Source organism: Phocoena sinus, chromosome 20, assembly GCF_008692025.1.
Source record: "Phocoena sinus isolate mPhoSin1 chromosome 20, mPhoSin1.pri, whole genome shotgun sequence".
NCBI classification, from domain to species: domain Eukaryota; kingdom Metazoa; phylum Chordata; class Mammalia; order Artiodactyla; family Phocoenidae; genus Phocoena; species Phocoena sinus.
In genome coordinates this window covers 39,290,714-39,311,467 of record NC_045782.1, presented here as the reverse complement: position 1 = coordinate 39,311,467, position 20,754 = coordinate 39,290,714, and the positions used below count along the sequence as shown (strand labels likewise).

At 57.2% G+C, this 20,754-nt stretch overlaps 1 protein-coding gene across 1 annotated transcript; it reads left to right on the top strand.

Annotated features, from left to right (window-relative positions):
- Nucleotides 1–1,948: 1,948 nt before the first annotated feature.
- On the top strand, nucleotides 1,949–17,841 carry KCNH4 (potassium voltage-gated channel subfamily H member 4). The gene is made up of 16 exons (XM_032615108.1): nucleotides 1,949–2,024; nucleotides 3,921–4,154; nucleotides 4,476–4,622; nucleotides 4,749–4,873; nucleotides 5,650–5,893; nucleotides 6,195–6,352; nucleotides 9,032–9,239; nucleotides 10,284–10,478; nucleotides 10,908–11,107; nucleotides 12,686–12,935; nucleotides 13,486–13,730; nucleotides 14,398–14,436; nucleotides 14,631–14,983; nucleotides 15,249–15,355; nucleotides 16,129–16,202; nucleotides 17,446–17,841. Exons 1-16 carry the CDS (start codon nucleotides 1,949–1,951, stop codon nucleotides 17,839–17,841), a joined length of 3,051 nt encoding a protein of 1,016 aa, XP_032470999.1.
- The last annotated feature ends 2,913 nt before the right edge of the window (nucleotides 17,842–20,754 follow it).

The following is a 20,754-nucleotide window of genomic DNA, read 5'->3' as shown; positions in this document are numbered from 1 at the left end:
CGTTGAAGAGGAGGCGGTTAGGCTTGTGCAGCCCAGATTGTGAAGACCCTCACAAGTCGTCAGGCTTTTCACTTTATTCTGTAGGTAGCTGAGAGTCAGGAGAAGTTCTTAAGTGGAGATGCGGCAAGATCTTCCTGCAATTAACCGAACACACCTGGTACAGGTTGAATTGTGTGCACACACACACACACACACACTCCATTTACATGTTGAAGTCCTAACCCCCAGCACTTCAGAATGTAACCTTATTTGGAAATAGAGTCTTTGTGGATGTAATTAGTTAAAATGTGGTCATAACTGGAGTAGGGTGGGCCTCTAATCCAATACGATGTGTCCTTATATAAAGGGGGAATTTGGACACACAAGAAGAACCCATGTGAACATGAAGGCAGAGGTGGAGTGATGCATCTACAAGCCAAAAAATGCCAACAACCCACCGGAAGCTAGAAAACAAGCATGGAGCAAATATTGCCCCACGGCCTTAAAAAGGAACCAACCCTGCAGTCATCTTGATCTTGGACTTCTAGCCTTCAGAACTGAGCCAAAAATTTCTGTTGTTTAAGCCACCCAGCTTATGGTACTTTGTTACAGCAGCCCTAAGAAACTAACACCCAAAAGTAGAGATGTGGCACTTTTAAGCAATATAACACCCCAGATAATGCCCAGCTCAGACTCAGGGTGAGGGTGAGGAACACTGGCCTGCCCTCTCCCCAGCCCATCTTCCCTTTGTCACTGGCTTTGGCTGTCTTGTTCTGGCAAGCAGCCACCCCAAGCCACCACAGTAATTTTCTGCTTCCACAGTGAAAAAGTCCTGTGTCTGGTCTCACCTGGGTCCTTCTTGCTGCTGCACTTATTTCGTTTTGGAGAAGAACAAAACCCACCAGCGCACCTTTGGAGATTTACAAACTGACTGCCCAGCTTGAAACTATCTTCCTCAGCCCCAGACTTGTTTCCAGCCTCTCTTCCACCTAAATGGTAGCAGAGAGAAGGAGGGTTAAATCAGGATGATAGGAAGAGGGAGAATAGGGAGACAATTGCTCACCAACACATTGCGTGCCAAAGATATGCATTATGCTATTAAATTCTCACAACCATACGAGGTAAAAATTATTAGCTGCATTTTACAGCTGATAGTGAGAGGCAAAGTCACACAGTTAGTAAGTGGCAGACCTGGGATTTCTACCCAGTGGACTCCAAAGCTCTTTTCATCCACACAGCTGAGCTTAGAGGCAGAGTTCGCCAGGGTGCCCTACGCAGACTGCGGCACAGGTGAGGGTTAAGTAGTGCATTCTAGAATTTGAGTTTCCTGCCTTCCCATCGATCCTCCACCGGCAAAACTAGCCTCTTTAACGCTTGCTGTCTCACACTGGAGCTCAGGGAGCTGGGGGTGCTGTGAAATACCCCAACTCCAGCAGGCGGCGCTGTGAACGAGACAAGATTCCCAGGGTGGGCGGCGCGCGGGGAAACCCGAGGGGCGGAGACACAAGGAGCAGCCAGGGAAACACGCGTGGGGGCGTGGCCACCCTGGAAGGTGGGCGTGTCTGTCATTCAAGCCCTGCCCCACCTCTTGGAGCCTCGGCTCCGGGTGGGCGTGTCCCGAATTCTCTGAGGGAGAGACACGCGTGGGCCGCTCCCCACCGGGAGGAGAGCAGCAGAGAGGGGTGAGGGTGCCTCTGGTGGCCCCTCCCCGTGCGGGGCCACGTGGCGGGCGCGGGCCGAGCCCGAGGGAAAGAACCTGGCCCGTCGGGAGGTGGGGGGGACCGAGGCGGCGCCGAGACGAGCGGAGAGCTGCTGGATTCGGAGCAGAGAGGCGGCGGCGGCGCCGAGAGGGAGGGGAGGAGGCAGGCGGGCGCATGGGGCGCCCCGGCCTTGCCGGCAGCGCGCCCCCTCCGGCCCGGCCGCGCTGAACGCCCCCCGGCGCCGCGCCTCGAGCCCGCGCCCCGAGGCCATGCCGGTCATGAAGGGGTTACTGGCCCCGCAGAACACCTTCCTGGACACCATCGCCACCCGCTTCGACCGCACGCGTGAGTGGGCCGGAGGCTGAGGCTGGGGGTTCGAGCTAGGGGTTAAGTCTTCTTCGGCGGTGGCGCGGGTCTCCTGGATATGGTGAGAGAGACCCGAGGGGAGGAGAGAGAGTGGAGTTGAAGGTCTAGGAACTCCCAGAGCCAAAAGCCGCGGTAAAGGAACAGGGCTGGGGGCGCCCTGGGAGGGGAGGCGGGCGAGGACCAAGAGTGTGTGGGGGGCCAAGGTTGGGGTTGTGTGACTGGAAACAGGAAAGGCTCTTTGTGCGGCAAAGCGGAGAAGAGTCCTTGGGAGCCGCCCACTCTCGGGCTGAGCTCTGCTGGAGGCGTGTGAGGGGGTATCCAAGACGCGGAGGTGGGACGAAATGGGCAGACGCTCTGGGGTCTACTCCCAGACGACTCCAGCATCCACTTCCCTCAGAAGAAAAAAGAGAGAGAGAAAAGATCAGACTTCGGCAGGACCTAGCTTGGATTGAGGTCACGCGCCCCCGAGCCGTAGAGCTTCTGTGTCTGAGGGAGGTGAGGCAGGAAGAGGGGGGTGGTCTGTGTGACACAGGGAACTGCCTACACCCCCATCCCAGCTTGGGTTCCAGGTTCAGCACCTTGGACAGCCACAATCCTCCTTACCCGCCTCTTCTCCCGCCGTTCCCTTTTCCTGCTTTGGTACTGAGAGATCTCCCCTTGCCCCCCTTGGGACACCCTGGCTGGAATCTGGCAGGTGGGGGGAGCGGTACCTGAGGGCGGAAACCGAGCCGCCGGGGCCCTACCCGCCTCCCCACCCCGCCCCCACACACACCTCCCTTGTTTCCATAGCGCCCATCACCCAGGCAACGGGCCTGGGATGGAAGAAGGAGGCTGCTTGCCCAGGGCCCAGCGCCTCCCAGGCTTCTGCAGTATCCCCATCAGTCGCTCCACCCCCAGACACTCAGCCCTCCTAGCGCCCCAGGACTGGTTGTGTCTCAGATCCCTTCCCTCAGCTGAGACTGTCCCTAGATGGCTCACAGAGCCCCCCTGAGGCCTCCTGCCCATTGGAGCTGGAGGGAGCCAGCTCAGGTTCTGTTGCTGGGGTTGCTGAAGCCACACCTTCATTGCTCAAGCCTGTCAGACTTTGAGCACTGGGACAGACCCTCTGAAATTAGCTAAGGGATGCTAAAAAGAGGACCTTTCCTGAAAGGCAGGGAATAAGGATGCTACTCATCACTGTCTTTTTCCCCCAACAAAGGAGGTTTGTGAGTTTGGATCATCTCTGCCTTTGCGTCTCCTATCAATAAAATGGGCATGATATCACCAGAATCTCTGCCCTGTTCACTCTCTAATAGGATGATAGGACAGTGGCTATGGATGTGCTTTGAAAGCTGGGCGAATGTGGGGCATCATTTCACCTTCTCAGTGTAACACTTACTATGTGCCAGGACTTGTTCTTCCCAGGTAACTCATGTAACTCTCACACCAACCATGCAAGGAAGATATATTATCCCCCACTTTTCAGATAAGGAAGCTGAGTCACAGAAGAGTTCATTAACTTGCCCAAGGTTACACAGTCAGTAAGTGGCAGAGGTGGGTGCTGGAGCCCATGCCCTTACCGTGCTGTGCTGCCTCCTACAGGAACAGCTCACCAGCCTGAAGGCAGGAGGATGAACCTCATGACTTCTCGGGGTTCCTTCTCCAACCCCCTAGTAGCCCCTCTCCCAATCCTCCCACCCTTAAGTCCTTGTCCTTTTGCTCTATCTCTTCTTACTCTCATTTCAGAATATCCCAAAGGGGATCCAGGAATCACATGGGAGACTGGGAAGCTTCTGGCTCTGGGATCTCTGACCACAGCTTGCGGGAGGTATGGCCCACCTGGAAGCTGAGCTCTCCTTCTGGCCTTGACTTGACCTTGACCTCTTCTTCCCACAGACGGCAACTTCCTGCTGGCCAACACACAGGGCCCACGGGGCTTTCCCATTGTCTACTGCTCCGACGGCTTCTGTGAGCTCACAGGCTACGGCCGCACCGAGGTCATGCAGAAAACCTGCAACTGCCGTTTCCTCTACGGTCCAGAGACCAGTGAGCCAGCCCTGCAGAGGCTGCACAAGGCCCTGGAGGGCCATCAGGAGCACCGGGCTGAAATCTGCTTCTACCGAAAGGATGGTGAGGGGGCCTGGCCTGCCCTGCAGTCCTGCCTAGACCACAGGCCTTAGCCAGAGTCCACTTGGCACAGTGGAAGCCTGGGTGCTGGTCCCCACACTGCCACAAGCTGACTGTGTGACACTGAGTGCATCCCTGACCCTCTCTGGGCCGTGGTTCTCCCATCAGGAAGGTGAAGGAGATAGCTGACATAATCTCTGGGCTTCTTTCCAGCACTAAACCTTGGCCAATCCCTTTGACTATGCCCAGGAACCAAGGGGGATGAGAGAGCAAAGAGATGCCGTGGGCTGCTCACCCTCTTCCTCCATCTCTTCACACCTACAGGCTCAGCTTTTTGGTGCCTCCTGGACATGATGCCCATCAAGAATGAGATGGGGGAGGTTGTACTTTTCCTCTTTTCCTTCAAGGACATCACTCAGAGTGGAGGCCCAGGACTTGGCCCCCCAGGAGGCCACAGCGACAGTAATCATGGTAACTGCAAGTCTGGGGAGAAGGCATGAATGATCAGAAGTCCTTGCCCAGGGTCACAGAAGACCTGTCCCTACTCAGCCTCATGGGATGCGCCCCCACTTATCTCCGTACCCTTCTTCCCAACAGAAAAGTCCCTTGGTAGGAGGGGAGCCAGCTCGAGACTTCGATCCACCAGGAGGCAGAGCCATACTGTCCTACACCGACTGACTGGCCACTTTGGCCGCCGGGGCCAGGGAGGCATGAAAACCAATGTGAGTCCTATCTCCACCCCAGCATCTTCCAGCCGTGTTTCTGAGGCACCCTTGTTACTGTGTCCCTGTTTCTCTGTCTGTTTGATCTCCCTCCAGAGGCTTTTTCCTCTGTCTGTCCATTTCTCATGTACGGTTCTCTGGTCTATCCCATGTTCCCCCACATCTCCTTCCATCCCCATCTCCCTTGCTTCCTTGTGATTGCCAATACCCTGCTCTGATGATGTCACAAGGGGGGCACGAAATCACTAACTGTGGTTCCAGGGAGAAAGCCCCCACTGGGGGCCTGGCATCTAGCCCTGTGTACCACTCCTAGGACCCTGATGAAGCCACGGGTCTCCAACCATCTGTGCAGTGTGTTATGGCTACAGCGAGTGGGGTGCACCATGCCATCCTCCCCTCATCCCTGGGGTATACCCATCCTCCACTGCACCCCTAGAACCCAAGAGGAACTTGAAGGAGAAGCTAGTGACCTCTCAAGCCAGGGCTTGTGCCCGATTTGCCATAATCACCTTCTCAAGCAAGGTGAAGGTCAAGCCTTAGAAATACCTGCCCCCACAAAAAACACGATTGATTCAGAAGGGGGCCTGAGCAGTAAGTTGGCAGAGGAAGGAGGTGTCAGGTGCCAGCCCCGACCCCCTCTCCTGCACGTTCTAGCTCCTCTCGTGGTCACGCCTGCAGTGCCCACTCTCCCCTTCCCCACTCCTTACCTCTCCCTCCCCCCAACCTTGGCTCCTCTTTCCCCCGAGTGTCCCCAACCGCCACCCCTCTCCCCTTAGAACGTGTTTGAGCCAAAGCCATCAGTGCCCGAATACAAGGTGGCCTCCGTGGGGGGGTCCCGCTGCCTCCTCCTCCACTACAGCGTGCCCAAGGCCATCTGGGACGGCCTCATCCTCCTCGCCACCTTCTACGTTGCGGTCACCGTCCCCTACAATGTCTGCTTCTCGGATGATGACGACACCCCCATCACTTCCCGACACACCCTTGTCAGCGACATCGCCGTGGAGATGCTCTTCATCCTCGGTTAGATGCTCTGCCCCACGTACCCTGGCTGGTGGGATGGAGGGACCCACTCATCCAAGCCTCGCTCCATCCTGGGCCTGCAGGACCCAGGCAGTCAGAGCCTACCCATTTCTGGGTCTTTTAGTCCTCATGGTCCGTGAGGTCATGGTCCCCTGACCCCTGGAGACTTCAGCCTTTAGACCTCTCCTCCCTAAGGACCAGCCTGAAGCCCAATGCATCTTCCCCATTCCTGTGTCCACCTCCATTCTGAGTCTCTTGCCCTTGGCCAAGGCCCCCTAGTAATAGCCTCTTGCACCCCCAGATATCATCCTGAACTTCCGCACCACCTATGTGTCCCAGTCCGGCCAAGTGGTCTCTGCTCCTCGTTCTATTGGCCTCCACTATCTGGCCACCTGGTTCTTTGTTGACCTCATTGCTGCTCTGCCTTTTGACCTGCTTTACGTCTTCAACATCACCGTGGTAAGTGTTCCCTGTCCCACCTTGCAGCCTAGCTGCCCAACTTCAGCACAGCATCTCCCACTAAGGGACCCACCTCAGTCCCAGACTCAGTCATCTGCGAGTATTTGTCAGGCATCTGTGATGGGCAGAGCCCAGCGCTAGAGGCTGAGAAGGGTCCGAGAGGGTCTGTGCTCTTGGGGAGCTCAGCTCACAATCTCTGAGGGAAGCTGTGACAAATGAAAAGCTAAGTAGGGCTACCAAGGCGGCATTGGTCTGAAGCCAAATGAGTGGCACTTTTCACATTTCTATTTAACAAACAAAGGATGAGCATTTAGCTGTCTGCAAAGCACTGTGTGTGGCATGGTCACTGTGGAGAAAAGTGGTAAGAATTCAGCCTCTCGGTAGCTAAGCTGGTGGGAACAGCAGGAACAGAAGAGCTGAATGGAGTGCAAGATGGGACCAAGGTATTGCTGCGTGGGGGCTGGGCACGGAGCTAGCCGACCTTGGAGTTCCAGGCTGGAACGTGGGCTCCCGCAAAAATGATCTGAAATCTGGCCAGTGCCTAGGAAGCCAAAGCATGGCAGTCGGGCAGAGGCTAGGGTGGTCTGGGAAGGGTTCCTGTGGGAGGAGGTGAGAGCAGAGCCAGACCTTAGACAGACTAGGACCTGACTGGCAAGAGACAAGAAGAGGGAGCATCTGGGGGGAGCAGAGTAAGCCAGGACAGGGAGGTAGAGGCTGCCGAGTGGATTTGGAGGCGGAGAGTCCCAGGACCCTCATCCTCCCAGCTCCCCGGGGACTGCCTGGAGGTGCCCTAGGTGGTCAGCCCTGAACCCAGCTGACAGATACTAGGTCTTCTCTGGCCCAGGGAGAGGGAGTCCCACCCTGTGTCCCCAGACCCCCTTGGTTGCTGAGTGGGGAGGTGGGGAGCAGTTTCCCTGTGTGCTCCTCTCCCTGCCACCCTCAGCTATAGCGGGAAACCACCTACACGCAGCCGGATTTAACTAGCCGCCAACGGGCTGTGGGCCTCTTCTCCTGGCTGTGTACACGTGTGTGCACGCTCCCACACACGTGCATGTGGGTGTGTCTGCCCTGAGGCTCCAGCCACTCCAAGCAGGGCTCCCCACCCCTCCCCTGAGTGCTCCGCCGGCCCCCCGGGTTTTGTGCCCACCAGGCAGTCCCCCTCCTCTGGTACTTTCAGGACCACTTTACAGTTTACCAAGTTCTTTCACACATCATCACATATGAAGCTCACAGTAACCCTTCAGGGCCGATCCTCGCATCCCTTTCTCAGAGGCAGATGCAGAGGCTCAGAGAGGTTGAGTGGCTTGTTGAAGGTCACACAGCTAGCAGTGGCAGGCAGGAGACTGGAACCAGGTCTCTAGACTCCTGGTCTGGTATTCTTTCCAGCATGCTACCCTGCTTCCCGGGAAACCAGGGTACCTGAGCGGATGGCCTGGCATGAGGGGAGAGGAGGAGCAATGTGGGGCTGGAGCGAGGCCGAGCAAAGACGGAGGATAAGTAGGCACCGGCAGAGATGTGGACTCGAAGGAGCCAGGCCTGAGACATTCTGGTCCAAGGAGAATGAGAGGAGGGCCCCAAGGGAGCGGGGCCCAGGGCCAGGTGACAAAGGGAAGCCTTGAAGAACTCAAGGTTGGAGTCAGGAGCTCTGGAAGCTGGGGGCAGGCATTAAGCCCTGGAGAGGGTCCATGTGGGGGAATCAAAGCCACCTCCTCTCCAACCCTCTTGCCTAAAATTAGAGAAAATGGCAGGCAGTGACTCAGGAGCTGTGTAGGGCCAGGGCTATGGGGGATGCTCCTGGAGGCCCCTGAAAGGACAGTGAAGGGCCTTCATACCGAGATCCCCAGACGCTGCCCCAGAGCCCCGAGCCCTAGCCCCCAAGCTGCCCCACCCAGAGTAGCAAGAAGATAAGCCCCCACCTGCTCATCATCTAAGACTGGAAGGCTAATCAAAGCACAACGAAAACAGAGTGGTAACGTTAGCTAACGTTTACAGGACCCTTGCCAGGTGTCACTAGCTCCATCAACCCTCGCTGAACCCCACAGGGGCTGAGACCTCACAGCCCAAGCACCGTCATCCCTGCTCTCCTTCCCTCAACATTTCGGTGTGACCCTCTCATCTGCAGCTGACCCACAAGGGGCGAGGTCACCTAAACCTTCCCCTGTCCACAGCTGATTGTACCTAGGACACTGGGGACTTTGAGCACGGGCCAGAGATCTTTCTGTCTGTTGCCTCGCTTCTGACCCAGACTTGCCCTTTCACCAGCTGAGGTGCTAAGAGGCAGTAGAGCACAAAACGGACTTTGGTGTCACCTCAGATTTGAGGCTCAGCTCCATCATTCCCTTGATCTGTGACCTTGAGCAAGTAAGTAGTAGCCTCTCCGAGCCTTAGTTTACTCCTCTGCAATCTGGGAATGATGATGATAATTGGACTGAAGGCATACTTCTTTAATGAGGCTTACAAATACTTAGCCCAGTGCCTGACACACGTAATACTTACTGTTAGCCATTATTAGTTTCAGTGTTCCCCTCTCCCCCCTGCCTTTCCTGGTCACCTTCTCAGCACAGCAGGGATACTTTTCCTGGGGCAGCTTCCCCTAGCTCCGGGGCACCTGGTGGCAACGCGCTGGCAAGGGACGTGGGGGCCGGCTGACAGCCTCCCCCACCGCGCTCGCTCCCGCAGACGTCGCTGGTGCACCTGTTGAAGACAGTACGGCTGCTGCGGCTGCTACGGCTGCTGCAGAAGCTGGAGCGGTACTCGCAGTGCAGTGCCGTGGTGCTCACGCTGCTCATGTCCATCTTTGCGCTCCTTGCCCACTGGATGGCCTGCGTCTGGTATGTCGTCGGGCGCCGGGAGATGGAGGCCAACGACCCACTGCTCTGGGACATCGGTGAGCCATTGACCCCAGGCTTTCACTGACCACCCACCCACCTTCCCTGTCCACGCAGGGCCCCCAAGCTGACACCTCCACCAGGATCCCCACCCCTACTCCACATTCCTCCACTCATCCGATAAACATGCATGAGCTCCTTGCCGGATCAGGCTTGGGAATACTGATTTGAAGCCATGGGCTCTGCCTTGGGGGGACTGACAGCATAGCAGGGGCGCAAGACCGGTGACAGGCAATCAAAATACAGTATGGGAAACACTCTGAAGGTGGGGAGGTGTTCTGGGCAGAGGCTAAGTACCCCTGACGGGACTCATCTGGTGGCTCCCCACTGCCCTCAAAGTAAAGTCCACACTCAGTCCACACCGTACATGGGCCTGCAGCCCTCTCTACCCCTACCTGACTTCCCTTCCTCCCAGGCCCCCTCTGCTGCTGCCACCCTGGCCTCCCTCCAGCACCCAGGATGTACTGCTTTCTCACTTTGGGCCTTGAACGTGTTTTCCTCTCTCGAATCCTCGCTCTTCTGTCTTCCCTCCCTTCTTCCTAAGCCACTTTTCTATCCTTGTGGTCTCAACTAAAATGCTCTCTCTCAAGGGAGTCCTTCAGGAGCCATACCCCCCACCAAACTGGGTTGGCTCTCCCTAACCCATTATGATTCCCGAAGACATACTTCCTTTTAAGTAGCTGCTTTCCACCTATAATGATTTATTTCATGTCTTTCCCCTCCAGAATGTAAGTTCCACCAGTGCAGGGAGCGTGTTTGGGTCAAGTCCCAGCACCCTGGGACACAGGAAGCACTTAATAAACTATTAGGGACTGGAAGGGGCCCCTAAACAGTCAGCCGTGTAGGGAGTTGGTAGCCTTGAACTGCAACGGTAACCACTTCACCTTGGGGTGGCCGGGGCACGGGCTGCTCGTCGCATTTCTTGTGCAAACCTCCCCTTGCATCTGTAAATACTCGACCAAGGTCAAGTGAAGGCAGTTCAAGGAAACCCCACCCTCCCCTGCTCGCGCAGCCGGGGCTCCTTGCATCCCTCCACCCCCTAGGCTGGTTGCACGAGCTGGGCAAGCGGCTGGAGGTGCCCTATGTCAACGGCTCTGCGGGTGGCCCGTCGCGGCGCAGCGCCTACATCGCTGCGCTCTACTTCACGCTGAGCAGCCTCACGAGCGTGGGCTTCGGCAACGTGTGTGCCAACACTGACGCCGAGAAGATCTTCTCCATCTGCACGATGCTCATAGGCGGTGAGGCCGGGCCTGCCAAGCCCCCGGGGTGGCCCTGCTAAGCCCAGCGTGCGGGTGGGGAAACTGAGGCCCAGGGAAGGCAAGGTGTCCACCCACGACCAGACACTCGTGCATTTATTCATAGGTGTTTGCTCAGCGCCTGCTACGTGCTGGCCCTGGGGGGATGCCACAAACAGGAGGGTCTCTTGCAAAAGGAATGGGAAGCCCAAGTTCATGACTTCATGGGGCGGGCATGAGAGGAGCATCGAGTCTGACCCCTCTCAGGACCACCCTCTGTTCCCCGCCCCAACCCAGCACCTAGGCGCGCAGGAGCCCACTGGTTCACCTGCCCCTCCCCCAGGAATCCCGAGACCCATCCAGGGCAGGGCGAGTTGCGGGGGGAGGAGGCCGGAGGGGTGGCCGCCCCTGACTGACTGCTGTGCGCCGCAGCGCTGATGCACGCAGTGGTGTTCGGGAACGTGACGGCCATCATCCAGCGCATGTACTCGCGCCGCTCCCTCTACCACAGCCGCATGAAGGACCTCAAGGACTTCATCCGCGTGCACCGCCTTCCCCGGCCGCTCAAGCAGCGCATGCTCGAGTATTTCCAGACCACGTGGACTGTCAACAGCGGCATCGACGCCAACGAGGTAGTGCGCGGGGCTCCCGGTGGTACCCAGCGCGCGGAGGTAAAGTAGGAAAGGGGTCGCTGCCTCTCAGCGTTTGGGATGGAGGCAAATGGGGTGCAGGGAGACGAGGTGCTGTTCACAAGGGCACGCACCCACCGGAATCCACATCCCTTTTCCTCTACACATGGCTAATGCCATGCTCCCTTCAGCCACCTGCTTCCGGCCAGTCTCTGTGCTGGACACAGGGGGTTGCAGAACGATTACCCCCAGCCCTTGCCCTCGGGAAGGCACCCATCTGGTGAAGGAGGCAGACGGGTAAACAAATAGTTACGCTGTGAATGGGACTGTACTGGAGGGACTTGGTGCAGTGGGTCCCTCATTGTGTCTGGGCCTAGAGGAGGCAGGGGAGGTGTCACAGAAGAGGCGACATCGTGAAGGACAAGAAGAAAATTGGCCTGGGGCCGGAAGGCCATTCCAGGCAGTAAGAGCAGTAGGAACACAGGTCTGGAAAGATTGACGCAAAAGAGCAGGGTGAACTGGAAATAGTTCAGCGAGCCTTCAGGAAAGGGTGTGTGCGCGCTGTGGAGGGGTGAGGGACAGAGGAGTGAAGAGACCAGGCTGGGGAGGCGGGCAGGCCCAGCTCATGCATGGCCTGGGATTTAGATTTTATCCTGCCACATTTTTAGGCTGGGGAGTGGCCTGCAGATCCAGGAGGTATTTCTGAGAGCAGGAGCCTTGGGACTTGGTGATGCGCTGGTTGCAGGAAAGGAGCTCAGAGTGATTCCCAGGTTTCTGGTTTTGGCCAAGGGTGGGATGGAGGCATTATAGGAGGAAGATTGGACTTAGGGGTGAAAGTGAGAGTCCAGGGTTGGGCCATGATGAGGGTGTGGTGCCTATGGGGGATCCAGGTGGAGTGTGCCCCGTGGGTAGTTGAAAATACAGGTCTGGACCCAGAGATAGGGCTCCGGGCTCACGGGGAGGTAGAAGTCCTGGCTGGTTGCCATGATGCAGGGAGAGTGTGGACAGTGAGAAGACAGCTGAGGAAGAGGAGCCTGGGGAAGAAAGGGGGACAAGAGGGAGAGGTAAGCAAGCCAGGGTGGCCGAGGGGCTCCATAAGACGAGGATGGAACCGAACCATGAAAGTTAAGTTTGGCTCCTGGGAGGTCATTGGTAAAATTCAAGGTCTAGTGTAACCCTGCGTTTTACAGATGGGGATACTGAGGCCCAGAGAGAGGAAATGGATTGCCCAAAGTCCACAGGGATTTATGCAGAGCTGATTTCTAGTCTCCTGACTTCCAGTTGAAGGCTGACCCACCAGGGATGGTCCTTGCATACATGGGGTTGAGTAACCAGGATGTGTGAGTGACCAGTGTGTGTAGCTGTGAGCAGTGGACAGACAGGAGAAGACCTAGTCTCTGCCCCAGGACTTGGGTTGGGAGGTCCACACACAAGTCAAATTGAGGTGAGACACACAGAAGTCTTCCTGAAGGTCAGAAATGGGTAACTTGAGCTCTGTCCTTGGAGACAGCTCAGCATATCTGTAGAGCTCAAGTAGCAGCTTCAGGGGGATGGCCAGAATGACTTATGCCCCTTATGCAGTTACTGCGTGACTTCCCAGACGAGCTGAGAGCTGACATTGCTATGCACCTGAATCGGGACATCCTGCAGCTGCCGCTGTTTGGAGCAGCGAGCAGGGGCTGCCTGCGGGCCCTCTCCCTGCACATCAAGACCTCGTTCTGCGCCCCGGGCGAGTACCTGTTGCGCCGCGGGGACGCCCTGCAGGCACACTACTATGTCTGCTCCGGCTCACTGGAGGTGCTCCGGGACAACATGGTGCTGGCCATCCTGGGTGAGGATCCCACCACCACCCTCTACCTACCCCAAAACCTTCCCGCAGAGGCCTTGGGAGCAGCCAGGAATCTAGGGACTGGGTACTCTCTCTTGGTCCCGGCATCCTACCGCCATCCCCTTTAGACCATACCCCTTGGGCTCTCCCCTACCCCCATTGGCCATCCCTGAACCCATCAACCCTTCCCCAGTGACTGTCCCCCAAGTCAACTGATCCTTTCCCATTGCACCATCTCCCAATTCCACTGACCCTTTTCCATCGACCCTCGACTCCATTGACCTCTACCCTTTAACTGACCCTTCTGGCCATTCTTTATTGATCATCCAATTCCATCGATCATTTCTCCAGCTTTACTGACATCCCCAATTGACTGTCTCCCAACTTCACCAGTCATTCTCCACTGACCTTCTGCCGACTCCATTATTTCCACCAATCCCATCGATTGACCCCCCCTTCAGCCATCCTTCAAACACATTGACCATCCCTCATATCCACTAATATCCTCTTGGTCCCTCTGCCCCAGCTGACTGTCCGCATCTCTTACCCACAGGAAAAGGAGACCTGATTGGGGCAGATATCCCTGAGCCAGGGCAGGAGCCTGGGTCAGGCGCAGCTCCAAGCTGCGTGCTGAAGACCAGCGCTGACGTGAAGGCGCTGACCTACTGTGGCCTGCAGCAACTGAGCAGCCGAGGGCTGGCTGAAGTCCTGAGGCTCTATCCTGAGTACGGGGCTGCCTTCAGGGCTGGCCTGCCCCGGGACCTCACCTTCAACCTGCGCCAGGGCTCTGACACCAATGTATGTAGACTCCCTATGGCCTCCACCTCCTCTGAGGTCGCCTCCTTCAAAGTAGACCACCCCCCAGCCCCAGAGAGAGGCTCACGAATTCCTTCCACCCTGAAAACATCACCTCTCAACTCCAGCCACCCCCTTCCATTGCCCCTTCCATGCTTAACATCTTCCAACCCACTGACCCTACTCCACTGGCCATTATCCAACCCCATGGACCATGGCTCACCACGTGTACTTCCAACTCTACTGACCCATCTCCTGTTGGCCCCGCTTCCGCCTCACTCCAGACTCCTCAAAGGACCCCCCCCGCCCACTTTGTGTGCTTCTCCTCCATCAGTTCCCTCCCTCTCTGGACTGGGCCTCATCCCCTGGGGCTTCCTCTTCTCCATTCACCAAATGTTTCCTGGGCCCGTTTTGGTTTAGGCTCTGGGCCAAGTCTGTAGTTTACACCTTAGACCTTGGTCTTTTACTGCTTTTCAGACTTATGTTGCCACTCAGGATTTCTCTGAGTCAGAGTTGGGGGTATCTCTGACTCAATTCCACAAAAAGGCCCCACATTCTCAAACCCCACGACACTGATGGGTGAGACTAGGAGGTGGTGCACCGGGGGAGCCGGGAGGTGTGAGTCAGCCTGAACCCCGCCCCCCCCACCCCACCCCCCGTGTTCCTGCAGGGCCTCTGCCGCTTCTCCAGATCCCCTCGCCTCTCCCAGGTAACGCACCCTTCCTGGGTGGGGTTGAGGTTGCATGGGAGAAGACGGGAGTGGGGGGCACCTTTCCTTGGCTGCTGTGCTCCAGGGTGAAGGGAGAGGGGATGGAGAGCGGCAACCGCCAGTGAAGGCTGTCGCTTACTGAAGGCGCCTGTTGGTCACTGCCCTGTGACATCAGCTGCCCCCTCTGCCCACAGACCCGCTCGGAAAGCCTGGGCTCCTCCTCAGACAAGACCCAGCCATCCGTCACAGAGGCTGAGGCTGGGGCCGAGCCTGGAGGTGGTCCCAGGCCCCGGCGGGCCCTCCTGCTGCCCAACCTCAGCCCAGCACGGCCCCGGGGCTCCCTGGTCAGCCTTTTGGGGGAGGAGCTGCCCCCATTCTCAGCCCTTGTCTCCTCTCCTTCCTTGTCCCCGACCCCTTCCCCTGCCCTGGCTGGCCGGGGCCACAGCCCCTCCCCTCATGGCCTCCCCAGGGGCTCTGCTGCCTGGAAGCCCCCCCAGCTTCTCATTCCCCCACTGGGAACCTTTGGACCTCCGGACCTCAGTCCCCGGTGAGACGCCAGCCTCCCCTGCCTTCCCTATACCCCTGCTGGCTTCCAGAACCTTCTCTGGGCTCCGTCCCCAGCATTCTGACCAGTGCTCCTCCCCATGTGCCCACCCCGCCCTACCTGATCCACCACAGCTTGCAACCCCACTCGTCTTTGACGGCTGCTCCTCCCCGGCTCCCTGGCACCACAGCCCCTTTCACCCTCTGCCTGCTGCGCTCTGGCCCTTACCCTCTCCCTGTGGGACTGATGACCACTGCCTCCGTCCCAGGATAGTGGATGGCATTGAGGACTCTGGCCGCACAGCAGAGGCCCCTACGTTCCGGTTCAGCAGGAGGCCTGAGCACCCTAGGCCTCACTCACAGGCCCCTCCTACAGGTAAGGGCCAGCAGTGGACTTCAACTCACGTCACCCATTCGTCGGCCGTCCATCCATCCATCCCACATGTAGTAAGGGCTTACCAGCTGCCAGGTGCTGTGCCAGGAACACGCAGATGACCCAGACCTGGTCCACACTCCTAGCGAGCTTCCAGTCTAGTGGGGGAGACACCTGTGTACTCAGATAAACGATTCCAGAACAGGGTGCTAAGTGCCGTGACTGAGACAAAGAACAGGGCTCTGAGGTAGGAGAGGAGGGAGCCTCTAACCCTGCCTCCTAGAGGAGGGGACACTAGAGGTGGGTCTTAAAGGGTGGGCAGGAGTTTGAGGGGTGGAGCAAGGCGGTTGGTGAAAGGTATAGAGGTATGACCAGAAGAGCAGTTGTGTTCAGATACCGAAGAGAAGGGACTTCCCTGGCAGTCCAGTGGTTAAGACTCCGCGCTCCCAATGCAGGGGGCACGGGTTCGATCCCTGGTCAGGGAACTAAGATCCCAATGCAGGGGGCATGCCACATGGTGTGGCCTAAAAAAAAAAAAAAAAAAAAAAACAGATACCAAAGAGAAGCTCCATGCTTCTCCATGGGGTGGAGTGGGGAGGGGCTGGGGAAGTGATAGGGCCACGAAACCATCCTGAAGAGCTTGGGTTTCCCAGCATCCTGACCCCAGAACGTCCTCTCCCCTTGCGCTCTGCCTGCCCAGTGAAGGGCCCAGCCCAGGCTGTAGACTTGAGCTCCCTGTACTCACCCAGCATCCCTTCTCCCCACTCCGTCTGCAGGGACCATGCCCAGCCGGGAAGTGGCCACTGAGGCCGAGGAGGTGAAGGAAAAGGTCTGCAGGCTGAACCAGGAGGTGGGTTGGGGCTGGCCCCTCCCCTCCAACCTTGGGATCAGAGATGTGCTTAGTATAGGAGCATTTCAAAGGGTTTGGAGCCAGAGTCCTGAATTTGGATATTCACACTAGCTGGGAGACCTTGGGCAAGTCCCACAATCACTCTGAACTTCAACTTCCTCATCTGAAAATGGGGAAATCAATACGTTCTTCCCAGAGTTGCTGTGAGGATGAGATGAGGGCGCATACATGCCTGGCCCAGTCCCTGGCACACTGTAAGTACTCAGGGACACCTACTTCCATCCCTCCAACTGGCTCAGGTGGTCCAGCCAGAAAAGAGGGCCTCTCCTCCCTCCACCGCCATGGGACTTGCTCCTGCAGGGACCCTCCCCCGACTAAGTCACATGCTCCAGTCCTTTCCGGCCCCCTACCCCGACGAGTGGGGCAGAGGACTGAGAGGCTGAGCAGGCCTTCAACCCCAGGGGACCTGGACCCTCAGGTCTGAATCCTGGTTGGAAAGAGCCCTGATCCTCTTTGCCCAGGCTGTGCCTCCGCCTCCCCCTCAGGGATGTCAGAGCTGCGTCCACAAAGCAGCCAGGTCAAGCCCTTGAGCCCTCGGGAGTGCTCGGGGCCTTCCCCGGGTTCTGATAAAGAGCAGGCATCCCATGGGGCGCACCTGGGCTGGGGCGGGCCCTGAGGCTGGGGGCGGAGCCAGCCCCGGTTTGGCAGGATTCAAGGTCAGCCCTGCTTCCGCATGCGGTTCTTCTAGACCAGTGGTTCCCCAACTTGGGTGTCCATCAGTACCCAGAGAACCTGTTAAAATGCAGACTCCTGGGCTTCACCCAATCTGGAATGTCTGGGGTGGGGCCCAGAGATTGGCATTTTGACAAGCTTTTCAGTTCATTCTGTACTCCCTGAAATTTGAAAAACGCTGAATAGACGCTTGAGCTCCTGTGGTGTATCACCTGAGAGTAAGCCTGCATCTGTCACTTCGCAGCTGTGCGGCCTCTTTGAGCACATTTTTCTACATCTTGTCAAAGTGTGTGTGGCGGGGAGTAGCAAGAGCTGTCGTCCCAAATCCTTTTTGGAAAGAGGCTGGGGTATTTACCTCTAGACAAAAATAACCCCTGTCCTGTCTTCTTCTCAGGGCGGCCATGAGCAGAGAGTGGGTATGAAAGAGCTTTGTAAACTGTAGAAGGGAGTGCACCTAGGAGGGTGGTGATTGTTATGGCACCTGGGAGACAATTTGATGTGTTTTCAACAGATCTCCCGTCTCAACCGGGAAGTGTCTCAGCTTAGCCAGGAGCTTCGACATATGATGGACCTGCTACAGGCCAGGCTGGGTCCCCCAGGCCACCCAACAGTCTCGGCTTGGCCCCCAGATCCTCCTTGCCCACCACAGAGGCCTCCATGCATCTCTCCCTGTTTGTCCAGACCACTGCCTGGCCTCCAGGATACTACCCTCGCTGAGGTCCACTGCCCAGCCAGTGTGGGGACAGCAGAGATGGGGGCTGCCCCCGCCGACCTGAGACCCTCCATGCTGTCCCCTTACCCCTCAGAGCCTGACCCTCTGGGACCCTCCCCAGTGCCAGAGGCCTTACCTCCGAACTCAAGCCTCATGAGGCACAGCTTCCGGTCCAGGTCAGACACGTTCCACTGACCCTGGCCACGGGCCCAGGCCTGTTTGGGGTGGGCACTGACGCCTGCCATCCAGGGAGGGGCTGGGCCCCTTGGCCTCCTGCCTTGGGTTAGCAGCCACCAGATGGTCTGGTTGGCTCTGGATTCTCTGACCTTTTTAACAAAGCCTGGTCACTTCTGACCCTTTGCCTTTTCCAAACCCTCCTCTATTCTCCTCTGTGAGGGGAGCCACCTGAGGCCGTGGAACCCAACAGGCATGAGATGGACCGCAGTGCCCACTGAGCTGGGCAGATGAGATGTCTGGCTTTCTCCCCAGGACCTGGAGGCAGGTAGAGATGGGGGAGCAGAGAGGGGAAGGGAAAAGCCCCCAGATCCAGCCTGGGAAATGAGACTGAGGCAAGAGCAGGCAGGATCTTGGTGTCTACAGCAAGAGGGATGGATTACAGATTCCAGTGCGGAGGTAGCTTAGTGATACCGTGAGGTCTTTTGTCCCAGCCCCCAGGTCTCTGCTGGAGACTTTGAAAGCAGTGTTGCTTCCAGAGGGGTAGGTTAGAGATCCTGGCTGGCATTTTTTTTTTTTTTTTTTTGCTGCGCCGCGCGGCTTGTGGGACCTTAGTTCCCCAACCAGGGATCGAACCCCGGGCCCTCAGCAGTGAAAGCTCCCAGTCCTAAGCACTGACCACCAGGGAAGTCCCCTGGCTGACATTTGAGTAACCCAAGACTTCTTAGGCCTCCCACCATCAGCCCAAGCTGGAGGGGCTCACCTTACCCCACAGCTCACATAGGAAATGAACCCATGACCCCAGATATGTATTCTTTGACTCACAGCATTTTTTTCAAAATATGAATGAGTTGTCACACTGAGAATCAGGAGAGTTCACATAGAAATCCAGATATTCCAGCTTCTCTAAGCAAATTCGGGAGATCTGGCGACCCTGGGCCAACGCCGCACCTGGTAATAATCAGCTGGTGTTGGGTGGCCACTGTCCTCTTTGGAAGAGACCTGCACTCTCCACTTCTTTGCAGTCCCCACATTCCTTGATCATCTCCCGACACCCAGCTAGCTTCCCTCATTTGAATTCTTTATCTGGTCTCTATGGGTATCTCAGTTTGCAATCCCTGCCTTAGAGTGTGCTCCCAGGTTCCTTTACCCCAGTGGGTGCCTTTGGGGCCCAGTAATGTCTATTTCTACCCCTGGGCCTGGGCCTGTCAACATCTTTGTTTCTGTCTCTCTGCAGGCCGACACTGAAAGTGGTCTCTTCTGCTGCCAGCAACTTGCAACAGTCCCAGCAGCACTCCTCCCCCTCCCCCACCCCCAGACCTCAGCCATGCCTGTTCTCCCCCTTCCAATATGGTCTCACTCAGGGCTCTGACTTCTTGAAAATTCACCCCGGTCTCCAGCTCTCCTTTACCACCCAACACCCTGGGCTCACTTTTGGATAGGAAATAAACTCTTTATTTTTGTAGTTTCTGGCTCTGGCTGTTTCTGGAGGTTGGTCTGATAGCCCCAGGGCTTTGGAGGAACCTACACAATAGTCACTCCCCCACAGTACCCCAGGGCCCTGTTGCTGTCTCTAGGAGGGCAAAGGTGCCAACCAATCCACTTGGCACCATGTTCACGCCACCAGAGGCCCCAGAGATGAGGCAGCAACCTTAATGAGTCACTATGGGCCCATTACACCCACCCTCCCCCCAATCTGGTCAAAGCCACAGATTCAGACAGGGTATGTGGGAAGGGCCCTGACTCAGGTCCACCTCCAGTCCTGGAAAGGTGGCCCATTGGACTCCCCACCAATCCTGCATTAACCGATCCTCTACCTGTTGCAAGCTAGGTACAGCAGGGTCTGGAGGAAGCCCTTGTCACCAGCCAAGAACCTGCTAGGAATCCCCCTCTGCCCCCTCCCCTTTGCTCTCCTAAGGTCTCTCTTCTTTTTTAGCTTTCACTTCTCTGATGATCACTGCAGGGGTGGGTGTTATGGATGTTAGAAAGAGGCACCCTGGTGACCAGATGTGGGCAGCATTGTGGCAGGTTGTCCCAGACAGGTTGCCAGGTCGATTCTCCAGCTCAGGCTCCAGAGTATGAGGGGTGTTGGCTGGCGTCATAGCAACAAGGCCCACAGCTGTCTACAGGGTGAGCTTTGATTCCATACAGGTTCCGAGTAGTGTCCCTGGGGGTGGGATGCAGAAGCAGAGGAGATGCTGGTCTGTGTTGGGGGGTCGGGGGCGGGCAGAAGCAGAAGTGGTCTTAATCCATACTGAGGGGAGCAGAAAAAGTAGAAATAGTCCTGACCCATAGGAAGGGCAAAGTGGGGACTAACAGAAGTGGTTCCAATCTGCATTTATGAATGTATGGGGAGCGACAAGGCAGAAGTGGTCTGACTCAGTATTTGGCATCAGAGACAAGGGCTGGTTCTGGTTGTGGATGGAGAGAGGCAGGGGCAGGGGTGGAGGTTGGGGTTGAGCCAAAGGCGGAGGGTCCCGGTTTACGGCTGGGCAGTAGCAAGAGCTCTCCCTGTGATCCCACCCAGTAGCCTCCAGAGAGCCCTTTCTATAGCGCTTCCATCATCTTTCTCATCTCAGAATGTCCCCAACAGTCGGGTTCCCAGAACTGACTTGGCCCGAAAGCTTGGACAGGGGCTTCTCCGCGTTAGCGAGTGCTTAGGGCTGGTCCACGCGGCCTTACGTGCGTATTCATTCACACCATGTTTTTCCTTTCCCAATTCTGCACACACAGTCTTCTGCACTCTTGCAACGCTCCGCCAAACGCCTCCCCTCGGGGCGCCTGGAATCCGTGATGACGCGGTCGTCAGGCCCGGCCTTAAAGAGTTCCCGGCCGGGCTCCGCCTAGCCGGCCGCCGGCTCCACCCTAAGCCTAAATCCCAGGCGGCCACCGGCTCCTCCCAACGCTGCGAACTACAAGTCCCGCCGTCCTTCG